The following is a 14,243-nucleotide window of genomic DNA, read 5'->3' as shown; positions in this document are numbered from 1 at the left end:
TTAAATGGAAGGAAATAGTTGGGAAAAGTACCATTAAGAGAAATTTTCAGCAAAACAGATGTGAACTCTTGCACAACGTAAAGGGGAGAACATGCTGATTTGCTTGGGAAACATTATATCTACAACATATGTTACAAAAGCATCAGATATGGTCCAGAGAGTTGACATCCTCTCTTTAGGAAACACCACTGAGGCGCAAAGTAGAAAATCCATATGTTTTTGGATATTAACCACTTGATTTAGTGCTATCTCTCTCTAATTTTCATTGCTGTATATGTAATGTTATAAGCCTATTATTCCTTTTTTGCATTTGTATATTGTGTTGAGAAGGAATGGGCATTGAATGCACAACACAAAAACTGTGGTCTTTTTTATTTTTTAACACCACACACCTGTCACTCTGATTGAAAATATTGGCATTTGTGTGGATGTTGTGCTAGTGAAGAGAAGCAAAAATAATTTCCATAAGCATGAAGAAACATCCCTTTTATTGTAGGGAGGTTGGTACACATAGTAGAGTCAGTGAGAAGTATGCACAATTGGCTTATCTCAAAAAGTTGGAAGTTTACAAATTTCTAAAAATTAATTTAGAGGGAAATAATAATAATGGCCAGTCCAATCAGAAGTCTGGGCAGACTATGCAAAGATTAGATTTAGTTCTAGAATTTAAATAGATATGAGGCCTATACTGGAACACGAGAGTTACTGTGAAGAAAACAAATGGAGTTTGCTACATTATCAGTGGACTGACTTCAGCACCTGGGCCACTCAAAGGTACTGTGTGGTCTGATCGTGGAGTGAGCAAGCAATGATGTAAAATACTGAGTGCCAGATTGGGAGCTACCCTTGCACATGTATTTGTAATAGCAGTCTCTGGAAGCAAATCATTCAGACAGAGGTTGAGAGGACCAAGGCCTGGCCCATACTCTGCATTAGCTCGTAGAGCAGTCAGTGCCCAGATGGGAGAAATCTGTACCGTCTTCATGTATAGTGCAGAATTTCCATTCCAGGTCACCTCCAGGAGACACTGTGCCTGATGAGGGACAATTCCTTTCTGTGCTCCTCCAGTATCCGGTACAGCTCTGCATGGCCCTTTACATAGGGCTTTGTGCATGGTGCATTCTAGACCCAACCTGTTCAGTCACCAAAAAACACAGGAGGTAACACTTGGGAACAAATGAGAGGTAGAAATACATCCATTTATATCTCAGAGATGAGTAATTTCAAGTTAACCTTTTTAAAAATAGTACTTCCAACAAAAAGTTGCCTGTGTAAGAGGCACTTCTGGGGGAAAAGAGAGTACCTCACACAAACATTCATAGCAGGGTCAGACTTAAATAGATAAATCCCATTAAAATGAATTCAAATGCTATCACACGTGTCATAAAAGGGAATCTAACATTCCCATATTGATGCACACAAGAGGTATCTATTAAAGGGAGAGGAAGTTACGTGCATAAATTTCTGCCGGGATAGGCAAACTTACACCAGAATCTGTATAACTTACTTCACACTCCAAAAAAACCCCATTACTGCATTTACAGGTGCAATCCCAAGGAAAAACATTTATCTTTTCAATACCCAGGAGGATTTTTTAGTTATGTGCCTTAAGAAAAATGAGTATTTCATAATCTCAACATTTTTTAGGTTCTTAGAAGGGAAGGGACTGTATAGGCAGGAAGGGCATATTATTAGAAGTGTGATAATTATTTTGTACAGAAGAGTGGTTACAAGATGGGACAGACCAGGTAGTCATTTTGGAGGCCTAGTAATTTTGCTTTCTCCTGCTCATTTCCTCCAGTTAAAGCCACTTCTCATTAATCTGATTTATAAGAATAATATATAACCTCACTCCTGTTCCCTTAAATATCATTCTTTACAGCACACTATTTTAATCAGCTTTTTTTTGGGAACGGGAGTAAAGTGGAATGCCACATTTTTTGGATTTACTTAGGGCACAACCATACAAACAAGTTATTGCAAGGTGAAAGGCAGAGAGGATTATCACACATCAGCTGCTTTACAGTAACTGTCCATGTGTATTGTCTTAACAGACAGTAAATGAAATTTAGCCCATACTTATTTACCATGGGTAAAAGGGGACTAGTCTTCTGCTGGCCAGCATTTACTTACACAAGCTGAGAGTGCACATAGGTAGTTAGTTACCAGGGAGCAGATGACATTCAGTAAAAACCTTTCCCTGTTTATATCTCAGAGTAACTTGTTTGCTTGTTTAATGATCTGGAAGCTTTATTGATAAAAACTAAATTTGTACTCTGGACCTGATTTATACCCCAAAGCTCTAACTTCTGCAAATCAAAATACAGTGAAAAGGTTACTCTATGACTACTTAACACTAATCAAAAAGTTTCTGAAGCTAATTCAGCACACTATTTTAGTTTCAGTAAATTATTCAAACAATCTACAGCATTTTAAACATAATATCTATGTTTCAGTAAAATAGCAATACATAAACTTTAGAAGTTACATCCTGGAAGTTAAATAAACCTGCTATTGCTCAAAAGTTTGAAGGATAAAGCTATTGTTCTTAGGTACACTTCACACTCCTGCTTATGCTGACACATAAGGAGGTGGTGGTTCTTTAGCAGCTGCATTCAAATGATCATCATAAGGCGGCAACAGCACCTGTGGAGGAAAAAGATTTTTTTGTCATCTTGCTAAAAGGAACTTTGTGCCAAAATAATGACATGAACAAAATAGAAAACATCTCAAGGCTAATAGTTAGCAAATAAAACACTGCTGGTGAAATGTGCCTGCCACTGTGATTTTTTTTCATGGTTACATTGTGAAGGAAAAATCAATTTCTTATCAGCCAGAGTTTGAATTCAGCCATAATTTGCTGCTCATACATGGTCAGAATTTGTACTGTGTGCCACTGACTGATTATGGTAGCTCTACAGAGCTATTAAAATTACCGAATTATGGTAGCTCTACAGAAATCCTCCCCACAAAAGGAATTAAATGCAGTGATTTGTCTAATTTTGAGACACCTTGGATATGTCTACATGTGCATTAATGTGCCATAATTACTGCGCATTAAGTTTAGTACCTGTAAAAACAGGTACTAATTAGTGCTGTGTGAAGCTTCAGGTGCTAATTTGATTTGGAGAAGATTTGGCCTGATTTGGTGGCCAAATCTCTGAATCCAAATCAAATCAGGAGACCAGTGAAAAGGTCCGAATTGATTCGAAGCTCTCCAAATTGATTCAGAAAAGATTTGGAGAGCTTTGGTGATTCAGGCAGTCCCTGCTTGCTGCAGCAGGGAGTTGGACTCGGACTCCATGTTGGTAACTAAGGGGCGGGGGAGGAGAATTCAGAGGAGAGGGGATGGGACCATGGGGGGGACCCCCTGCCTGCTCTCCCAGCCCCCACTGCCCCATGGCTGCCCTGCCCACCTCAGCTCCCGGCTCTTTAAAAAACAAAAAACAACCTCCCCTGGACTCACAGGCTGCTGCAACAGTCTTATGGCTTCTGGAGGTTCATGGCAGAGCCCCCCACGCAGTTTGGGGTAGTGGGGATCACCCCTCTGCCTGGCAGCAGCCAGTGAGTTGTGAATTTTTTTTTTTAAAGGGCTGGGAGCTGGGCTGGAAGGGACAGCCATGGAGGGAGCTGGGACAGTGGGTGGGGGGCTTGTGGCAGAGCCTCCCATGCAGCATGGGGCAGTGGGGGGCAGCAGGGATCGCTCTCCTGCCTGGCAGAAGGCAGTGAATTGAAGCTTTAAAAAAAAAAAGAAAAAAGAGCCAAAAGCTGGGAGAGTAGGTGGGGCAGCCATTAAGAGCGGGCGTGGGGTGGGGCCAATTCAGAGATTCAGCTGATCTGGCAGCAGCTGAATCGATTCAGGACAGTGATTGGAATCACCAAATTGATTCACTGTCCCCTGAACTGGCCGAATCCAAAGTGAATACTAGCCACTTCACAAAGGCCTAGTACTAACTTAATGAGCAATAATTGGTGCACATCTTTTAAGTGATGCTAACGCATAGTAGACTAATTCTGCATTAATACGGCATTTGCTGCAACGTGTTACTGTGCAGTAGAATTTGTCTACTGTGCTGTTAGTGTCTCTTGCTTCCTAGTAGAGTCTACAACCTAAAAGTTAGATACCAAAGTGCCATATGCAGCAAGAGATGAATTAGGCATCTAAAAATTTGGTACTATACAATGTAGAAGTGTTCTGACACGAGATTGAGAAAGCCCCACTCTATGACCCTAGTATGGTAGTTAGGATGCTGTCTTCTTCGGTAAGATATGAAAGTTGGAGTTCCCTAAGGCACAGGAAAGATTTTAACTCTATACCTTCCATATCCTAGGCAAGTGGTCTAACCCCTTGACTGACTGGTAAAATCGGGAGAGGCAACATCACCACCATATTGTACATCACAGGTGAAAAACCAGGACAGTATTTGTAAATGTTGTCAAGGGTTCAGCATAAAATTGGTGCCTGTTACTTAGTACTGTCAGGTCTTAGATGAAGAAAACATAGCTGCCTCCAGAATTAGGTAACAGTTGAAGGAGAGTGAAGGGGTAATGAGGACCTACACTTTTGGCACAGGTACCTAAAGCAGGAGTGATGTGCCAATATCTGTGTGTTGCTCTAGCCTAGAATTTCAAGATCCTCAACTTCTGTTCAGAGAGAAAACAATAAAAACAATATTTATATATTAAATTTCCTCAAATATACTAGTATGGCATATGCACATTGTGCTTGATTCACTAACAGAGTCACTGTGTAAATATAGATGTGACTCTGTTTGGAATTACATGAGGAATATTTGTCCAGGCATGATAACATCTTGATATGTTAAGATGAACATATGTACACAAGGGAGGAAATTCTGATCCTTTTGAAGTCAGTGGGAATTTTGCCATTGGTGTCACTACAGCCAGGATTTCATTCATTATTCTTAAGGAAATCTTAAGGGAAACATTTCTGTAAACTTCCATCCAAAACATAGTGAAATCAAAGGGAATCCTTCTTTTGACTTGAGTAGATGTTGGACTGAGTCTTGTAGAGTAATTCCTTGTATTATATATATGTAAACATGTCCTCATATATGTGAGCACATGTGCACATGCCTTCATGTCTGTATTTGTTGAATTACAAAATAGATACATCAGCATCTTCAGTTCTGCACCAAAAAGAAACTCATTGTTCTTTAAAAAGGATTTTAACATGCTTGCCAAAAACTCTGCTCTGGAGTTATTAATACCATATGTCTGTACTTGTACGTGCAATATACCATATAAACAGCAAGACAAACACAAATTCCAGAAAGCATTAATCAAAGAGGCATTTAGTGCTCTTGTCACCCTTTAGTGTACAAACACAATATGGCAGAATATACAACCCATACTGAAATTATACATAACACACAGAACTTCAGGTAAATGTTATGATAAAATTGGATTTATGCTTTATTACAATTTCACCTCTTTAAACCATGCTTCACTACATCACATATCATAATTTATGCTAAAAGTCATTGTCTTTCCCCAGCTATCAGCAAAGTTTTAATAGCATATGTTGTAGTGAAGTCTTTTTGTTATTAGGGATGCAAGAATTTTTTTGGGGGTGATATCTTTTTATTGGACCTAACTGCTTGTTTGGAATAAGTTAGAAAAAGTTTTATATGCAAGACATTCTTCATTAGGCTTTTGCATAATTCCTGGACCAATGTAACTACAATATCACACTAACAGTACCATGTTATTAGACATTTATTTTTTTTCTCCAGAGTTACTACAGAGCATTTATTAGTTTATTGTAAAGCATTATCATTTGTAAATAAAACTGACCTACAATTGACACCATAAGTGCATTAAGTATATCTTGTGATGCATTAGCCTTTCCTTTTATTGTGTCCTCATACTGGCTAAGTTTCAAAATGCTGTCAACTGCAATGAGTCTCAATCAGAAGAGTGCAGGAGATAGTGATGGGGAGATTTTCATTCCTAAAGTTTCTTTCAGAAAACCAAAAAAGCAAGACAGGAGAAAGACTTTCAAATCATGCTGTAATCCTGTCCACTGCTAGGCATCCACTTTCTGGACCCCTTATGTAGGAGTGGACAACTGCCAGTGATTTTCAGAAGATATATGTTACCCCTTCATCCAGTTGTAGGAGGTTTGCAAAACTCCTGTTTGGAGGAGTCCTCAGCTAGCTTCCTAAATCTTGCTATGGAGATAGCTCCTGCTAAGACCTTTTAAGGTCTATGAGGGAGAAACAGATTTGGGAATACATTAAAAATCAATCTCAGGCTTGAAAGTGGGACAAATCTGGGCAAAACCCTCCTTTGGACTCATGAGTGCACACAGAAAGTTGTCAGTGAATCTGGGCTACAGACACTTAATTACCATCAGAGGTTAGTTATCTAAAAAGTAACTGATGATCATATTAACTGTGAGTCTACAAGGTTATTCTCTGTAGATTACTGGTTATTCAGAGGTCTTGGTTGTGAAGGTGCATCACTGATCTGAACAGAATCAGTCAGTCATAGTTTACCTGAGTCTAGAAGTCCCACAGGACCACCATCAGTAAGCCATGGCAGATTCTACAGCCAACGGCGCTAAAAGGGATGGTATGGTTAATGCTCATGTCTGTCCAGCCACTTCTGACTCTTTTGTTCAATGACCAGGTACCTGTTTACAGTCAGGTCAACAGGTAGTTATTGTCAGCATGGGCCTGGACCATGGCTTGAAATTTTGCCTCTGGAACCAAAGAAAGACATCTTAGCTGTCTTGTAACAATGCCCATGAACAGAATAAAAAGCTAAAAATATGAGTAGCTCTAGCATCAGGCAGCTGTAAAACTACAACCTTCATGTCCATTTGATAATCAGACAGACAAAACAAATATGGGGAAGAAGTTACACACTGAAGGAAAGCAAAGAAAAATGAGGATGATAAGTATCATCTAGAGAAGAAAGCAATGAGCAACACAGAGTAGCTGAGTTACTCAACTTCTCAAAATAACTTAGTTAAATTTCCTCATTTGCAAAAGCACACAAAAAGTCCTTTAAAGTCATTTCATTGTTTTGCACCCAGTCACTCCAGCATGCAACAGTGCTTAAAGCCTGTTTAACAAAATCTTTAAGCTACCATTAGTGTTTTAAATAGTTATCTATACTACTAACGTTACTACACTATTAACTATGTCAATCTACAAAAATAATCAATAGCACTGTGAAATTAGGGTAATTATAAGAATAAAATGCTATCTTCTTTTCAAAAAGCACCCCCTTTAACATGTGTCAAAGTTGCTACTGCACCATAAAAATCCTCCAGTGTTTCCTTAATTACGTCAATTTAATTCAAAAGGGAAAAGTGATAATATTTGAAATATTGTATTATTTACTAGTTACAAAACCTCAAAGAAAAAAAAAGTCCAATTTTGGTCTCTATAGTTAAAATCAATAGATTTGTACCTTTATAGTGGAGATTAGAGTCTGACCCATAATATTTTAAGTCAGGTGCATCTACACATGCATTAAGGTGCTTTTTCTAATGCACATTAAATTTAGTACCTCCAATGCGAGGTAATAAAGAAATGTGCATTAGGCTGCCTTAATGCATAGTAATGAATGCACATGGTTTTTAAGTGATGCTTAATGCACAGTAGCTTATTTTACTGCACAGTAGTGAAATTGCACTTTTTTATGTGAAACTTTAACGCGCTGTAAAATAGGCTACTGCACATTAAAGCACATGTGTAGATGTGCCCATCCTGGCACAACTTAATGGAAGCAGGTAAGTGAGTTGGACACAAAGCAGCTTAATTAAGAAATTCCTTATGACTTCCAGAGGTTACTAAAGCAATACTGGATGGAAGCTCTCTGTTTATAACACCATGTGAGTATCTAAAAGAATGGATAGTACCAGGGATCCTGGTTTTCTCTGTTTAAAAAATACAAATTCTCCGATCAAAAACCCCCAAATCCACCTTTTTCTATGATTAAAATGAAATGCCACTATGTCTGTCTGTTTGTCTGTCTATCTATCTATAGGAATCAGCTAAAAACAATATTTTATTGATATATTTACATTTAAAACAATTTGGAAGTCTACCAGTGCATCAATCACTATAATAAAATAAATTCTATAAATTTTGGCTTTTGATTTTGGGTTATCATGGAAAATCAGAGGTCTCCCTGCCCCCTTCACTCACCAGCTGTGGCTGTTCCCCCTCCCCCAACTGCTTTGTGGTACTGAGCAGACCTGATATGCCACTGCCCTGCCCATTCCATTGCCCCTCACTCCCCACCCACAGTCCCTTACCCCTTCCAGCCCTGTCAGAGGGGCCCCCCAGCTGCCGGGGCTATGGAGCCAGGGACCCAGGTCTGTAGCCCCCTACCCCTTGCAGCAGTGCCCAAGCTCCAGCTACTGCCCATGGAAGGTGGCTGCTGTGGTGGAGTGGAGCACAGAGCCTGGCTCCCTTTCCCTCATGAGTAGCACAGCCAGAGCGGATCCCATGGAGGGGGCTAAAGCAGATTGCCCACTGGGAGCTTAGGGCTCCCTGCCCTGCTGTCCTCCTCCCAGGACCTCTGCAGCCCAGCAGGCAGAACTCAGAGCAGCAGGGCAGAACAGGACCAGGTGGGGAAGCTCATCTGCACTGTCGCAACCCCTGTTCCACCCTGGTAAGGTGTCCCCTGCCTGTCCAGCAGCAGCGAGGCACAACCCCATGCCGCCATGCTCACTGCTACTGGGCAGACAGAAAGCACCTTGTTACAGCAGTGAGGGGCTTGCAACGGAGGCACTGAGCTTCCCCACCCCACTCTTCCCTGCCACACCGGGTTCCACCCACTGCGATGCGAAGGCCCCGGGGGGAGGGTATCAGGGTGCGGAGCCTGAACCCACAGTGGGCAGATTGCCATTGCTCCACCCAAAAATCTGGGTGGCAAGTGCCTCCCATGTCCGCCCCAGGAATGCATGCAGCAGCAGGGGGCCAGCCTCCTTCCTTCCACCCCCCCAACATGCCACCCACAGCTTCATCCTGCTCCCCATCTGGACCCTGCAGCTGTGTATTCCGGCCCTAGGCCCCAAACCCCAAGCCCCATGCATTGCCCCAGCCGGGCAGCAGCCCCAGTACCGACCAACTCCCTCCCACACTATGGAGGTCTCAATTCTCCGTCTCCCCTGTCCCCCCTCCGACTTACCTGTGGGAAGCTGGTCTCTAGGCTGTCTGGCAGCCATGTGCATGTGTACACACACATGCACATGGAACCTCCTGCTGATCATGCTTCTCCCACTCCCCCTAGCCCCTTGCAGGATGGAACTGTGCCAGCCTGCAAGGGGAAACCCACTGTTTCCCAAGTTTTTCTCTTTAAAATAAGAAAATCCAGGTTTTACCCTGTTTTTCTGTGGAGAATGGAAAACCTGGATCCCTGGATATTACCTATAGAAAACTCACTAAGGAAGATGAACACACAATGATACTGAAATAACACTTACTCTGATCATCCACCCAGAATGAGCACTAAGGCCAGCTGTGTGATTTTTGGGGCAAATCTTTTGGGCTTTTTTTTGCCCCTTTATTGTAAAGTGAGTAAAATGTTTATTTAATTCTCACAGATGATGGGTGCTTAGAAATGTCTGTAAGATGCTTGAGAACCTCACATAAAAAATACCGTTAAATAGAAATACAAAGTAGTATTCCAATTTAGTGAGCCCAGATTATCCCTATTTGTCGAGATACAGGCGACCCTTGCCATTGGTGAGGGATACGTTTCCATGATCCCTGCGAATGGCCAAATCTGTGAATAGGGCACTGCATTTATGAATGCAGCCTGCATTCATGAACACAGTGCCCCTGGCGGCTACAGGGGTGAGGGGCACGGCGATGGTGGGAGCGCAGCAGTGATGGCGGGAGCACGGCAGCAGGAGCCCAGCGGTGGCAGTGGGAGCCCGGTGGCAGCAAGTGCAAAGCTCCCAAGGAGCTCCAGTAAGTGTTTAAAGTGCATTTAAAATACAGGTTTGGCATTTGTGAATATCTGAAACCACAAATGCGGAACCCGCAAATACCAAGGGTTTCCTGTACTACGACATTACTAATGACATGGTAGGTGAGTTTGGAAGACTGAATGAATTTATATATGTGCTCCAAAAGTATGTGCATGTTGGGGGGTGGGAGATGTGGTGATTTAATTAGAGTGGCTCCAAGAGCTACTCTAAAGTGCCTGGAGCATCTCATGTATCAGAGTCTCCATACTTAAAATAGTGGTGGGGGTGCTTTAACTAAAGCTTGTCGAACAAGCTTTAGTTAAAGTGCCCTGCCACTCTGTTTAAGCATGGGGATGCTGATACACAAGATGCTGGAGTACGATAATTACCATACTTCAGCAGACTCTATTAACTGAGTTTACTCTAAGGCGCTGTAATTACAGCGCATGGAGCAGTGTCACTACTCATGTATAGGTGCCCTGAACATTCAAAGTTGTCCTAAGGGTAAGTACAGTAAATCTAAAAGCCTGAGGCTGAATCAATTCAATCTTTGTAGGCTAGTTTAAGCTGTGTACATTGAACCAATAAGCAAGTGAATAGACATTCACTTCTAATTCTAGAAATGCAGCCACATGCCTGCAGCAGCTCAGGTCAGAAGCCAGGGGGTGCGAGAGCACACCTCCCTGTTAGCCTGGATCAGACAGCTTGGGCCAAGGCTAGCCCACCCATCCTGCAAGGGGAGGTGCAAAGCATCCTGGGATGCTGGGGGACTGAGTTAACATAAATGTGGAGGAGATCTGGGACAGAAGTTCAATAAATTGATTTAACCTAAATCAGTTCAGTCTGACAAGGTTCATCTTAACCAGCTTTGGCCATTTTGAAAGTGGTTTATGTGCACTGAATTTCTGTTTTGTTACAGATTTGAACCAGTTTCTGATCACTTATACTGACTGGTTTATGTGTAATTTTTGTCCCTAACCATACAGTACAAAACTGATGAAGCTGAATTCCTGCAAAAAACCTGATCTGAACTAAACAGCTCCATATGGATTCAGCTTCACCCTGTGAAGCTACTATGCTCTGTAAGTTTGACACAGATGACAAGATTTTAAAAGCAATCAGGTAGTTATGGAAAGCATTTAAATGGAAGCTGAGCTCTGGTCCCCATGTGATTGCCAGATCCCTTTGAGCGTTCTGGCCTAAATTCTAAGTTGTGGAGCTTCCTTCTGGCAGAGTTAATAACTCTTGAAAATTCCTGATATACTTCTGAATGTCCTGACTTAACAGGAGGCAACTAAACTGTTTGCATAACTTGGATTCCACAGCACTTTATAAATCAATTTTTAATGTAAACTGTATTACACAGTGCAGCCTTCTATGGGAAAAATAATTCCATTAGTTCCTCATATGCCACTTCCTATTTTTCCTCCTTCTCTTTTTGGTGGGGATGCCAGATAACTGCCTTAAGTATTGTTTGCAAATGGTAACAGAGGCAAATATTTATTATTCAAACATTTTGGAATTAATCTTGGCCCAACACATACACTTGGGGATTGCATCACTACAGGGATCCTCCCACATCTATGCAGCTGTATGCACATTTACCTGAACTTTTAGTAGAAAATATTCCTCTTCCAACACATGTAATAACTCTCTTACATTGGTGTATTTATTCCCAGTGAACATACAGAGCTCCAGTTCTGTTCAGTTTCCAGTTCAGTTTTTAAGAACAAAATGTGCTCTGTGCAATATGGATAAGCTTAATAAAATGAACTAGCTCATATTTCCCATGACCAGGTCATGTTATAAATACAATATCTAATAAATTGCTTTATTATTGCATCAGGAAATTAGTGGCATGTCAGCCAATGCATTAGTTATCTCATGTCTAAACTTTTTAGTCCATGTCTAAACTTTTAAATAAGAGAATGCAACTTATGATGCAAAAGAAAGCTACAGATTAAAGACTGTCATTGAGTTGATGCCATTTTATTTGCTTTTCAGTTTTCCCTTTCTAAGAGATAGCACCTATTCAACCATCTGTCAAGAAATGTGGCTTTATATTCCCCTTGCTTGTAATGTTTGATATATTGTGGGCATGTCTACATGATACATTTAATGCACAGAAGACTAATTTTACTGCACGTTAGTACAGTGGGCAAAACCTGTGCTAATGCGTATTAACATCACTATAAATCAGTAGCACTGATTACATTGCATTAAATGAACATGTAGATGCACCCAGATCTGTTTTCAAACAGATTAAATCAGACAGCATCATAAGATCCATAAAAGGTTTATAGCAAAAGAATTAAAACCACAGTTTTGACAAGTGATATAAATTAGAGTGAAACCAAATCTTCCGCATGAATTCCTAGGGGTCTGCCTAAAGACCTGAGCAGGATTCATGACTGGTTCCCTCGGCTGGTAGTTTATTCTGTGATCAGTCTTATGAATGATTTACATTTCAACAAGTGAGCTTTGGAAAGAAGCCCCCTTCTTAGAACAATGTCCTTTCTGAGGTATTTGGGAGGAGCACATCTTTGAACTCAACTGGTAGGAGTCTGATCTCTTATTTATGAACTATCTTTATCTTGAGCAACATTTTTGACCAGATAAATCCAGAGCAGCCTAAGGGCAAAAAAGGGGGCATATAAGCAGTGGAAACAGGGAGAAATTACTAAAGAGGAGTATACCTCCTCAGCTCGCAGTTGTAGGGAGGCAGTTAGAAGGCCAAAGTTACCATGGAGCTGATGATGGCATCTCAAGTTAAAGATAAAAAAAATTATTTTTCAGCTATATAGGGAGTAAAAGGAAGGCCCAGGGTGGAATAGGACCACTACTGAATGGGCAAAAGCAATTGGTGACAGACAGGGGGACAAGGCTGAACTCAAGAGTTCTTTGCCTCAGTGTTCCTAAACACGGGGCAAGACAAGTCTCACAATGCGATTGTAGAGAGGCAACAGCTGGGTGCCAGACTACCAAGCGTTGACCCTGAGATGTTGCAGAGTCACTTGGAAGGACTGGATGTGTTTAAGTCGGCAGGACCGGATGAGCTCCATCCAAGGGTACTGAAGGCACTGGCTGATGTCACTGCACAGCCACTGGCAAGAATATCTGAGCACTCGTGGCGCACAGGCCATATCCCGGAGTACTGGAAAAGGGCCAATGTGGTTCCTATTTTCAAGAAGGGGAGGAAGGAGGACCCGGGCAACTATAGGCCAGTCAGTCTCACCTCCATACTTGGCAAAGTCTTTGAAAAGATTATTAAGGCTCATATATGTGAGAGCCCAGCAGGAAAAATTATGCTGAGGGGAAACCAGCACGGGTTCATAGCACGTAGATCATGCCTGACTAATCTTGTTTCTTTTTATGACCACGTTACAAAACACCTCAACACAGGAGTAGGGGTTGACATCATTTACTTAGATTTCAGGAAGGCCTTCGATACGGTATCCCACCCCATACTGGTGAACAAGTTAAGAGGCTGTGACTTGGATGATTACACAGTCTGGTGGGTGGCAAATTGGCTACAGGGTCATACCCAGAGAGTGGTAGTGGATGGGTTGGTATCGACCTGGAACGCCGTGGGCAATGGGGTCCCACAGGGCTCGGTCCTTGGACTGATACACTTCAGTGTCTTCATCAGTGACTCGGATGAGGGAATGAAGTGTACTCTGTCCAGGTTTGTGGATGATACAAAACTGTGGGGAGAAGTGGACATATTGGCAGGCAGGGAACAACTACAGGCAGACCTGAACAGGTTGGACAAATGGGCAGAAAACAATAGAATGCAGTTTAACAAGGAGAAATGCAAAGTGCTGCACCTAGGGAGAAAAAACATCCAGCACACCTACTGCCTAGGAAACGACCTGCTCGGTAGCATGGAGTGGAAAGGGATCTTGGAGTCCTAGTGAACATGAGTCGTCAGTGTGACAAAGTCACCAGAAAAACTAACTGAACTTTATCATGCATCAGCAGATACATGACAAACAGAACCAAAGAGGTGATACTTCCCCTCTATCAGGCGCTGGTCAGATTGCAGTTGGAATACTGCGTGCAGTTTTGGGCACCTCACTTCAAGAGGGATGTGGATAACCTGGAGAGGGTCCAGAGAATGGCCACTTGTATGGTTAAGGGCTTGCAGGCCAAGCCCTACAAGGAGAGACTAGGGCACCTGGACCTCTTCAGCTTCTGCAAGAGAAGGTTGAGAGGCAACCTTGTGGCTGCCTATAAATTCATCATGGGGGCGCAGAAGGGAATTGGTGAGGCTCTACTCACCAAGGCG

General features: G+C 41.9%; 1 protein-coding gene across 2 annotated transcripts in view; it reads right to left on the bottom strand.

Annotated features, from left to right (window-relative positions):
- Positions 1–346: 346 nt before the first annotated feature.
- The window catches only part of LAPTM4B (lysosomal protein transmembrane 4 beta), a 107,597-nt gene continuing 93,700 nt past the window's right edge, over positions 347–14,243 (bottom strand). Inside the window, exons 7-8 of one of the 2 annotated variants that reach the window (XR_002103848.1) lie at positions 2,477–2,646; positions 347–1,133 (exon numbers count right to left, since the gene is read on the bottom strand). Coding sequence is in view for 1 of the 2 variants with exons in the window: in XM_019550943.1 (XP_019406488.1) it covers positions 2,572–2,646 (75 nt within the window). In the remaining variant the exon portion in view is untranslated. Of the gene's footprint in view, positions 2,647–14,243 lie in introns of both variants that reach the window. The other variant, XM_019550943.1, reaches the window with a different exon arrangement.

This window comes from Crocodylus porosus, unplaced genomic scaffold (genome assembly GCF_001723895.1).
Source record: "Crocodylus porosus isolate Cpor-Errol unplaced genomic scaffold, CroPor_comp1, whole genome shotgun sequence".
Lineage (NCBI taxonomy): Eukaryota > Metazoa > Chordata > Crocodylia > Crocodylidae > Crocodylus > Crocodylus porosus.
This window is presented reverse-complemented; position numbering and strand designations above follow the sequence as displayed.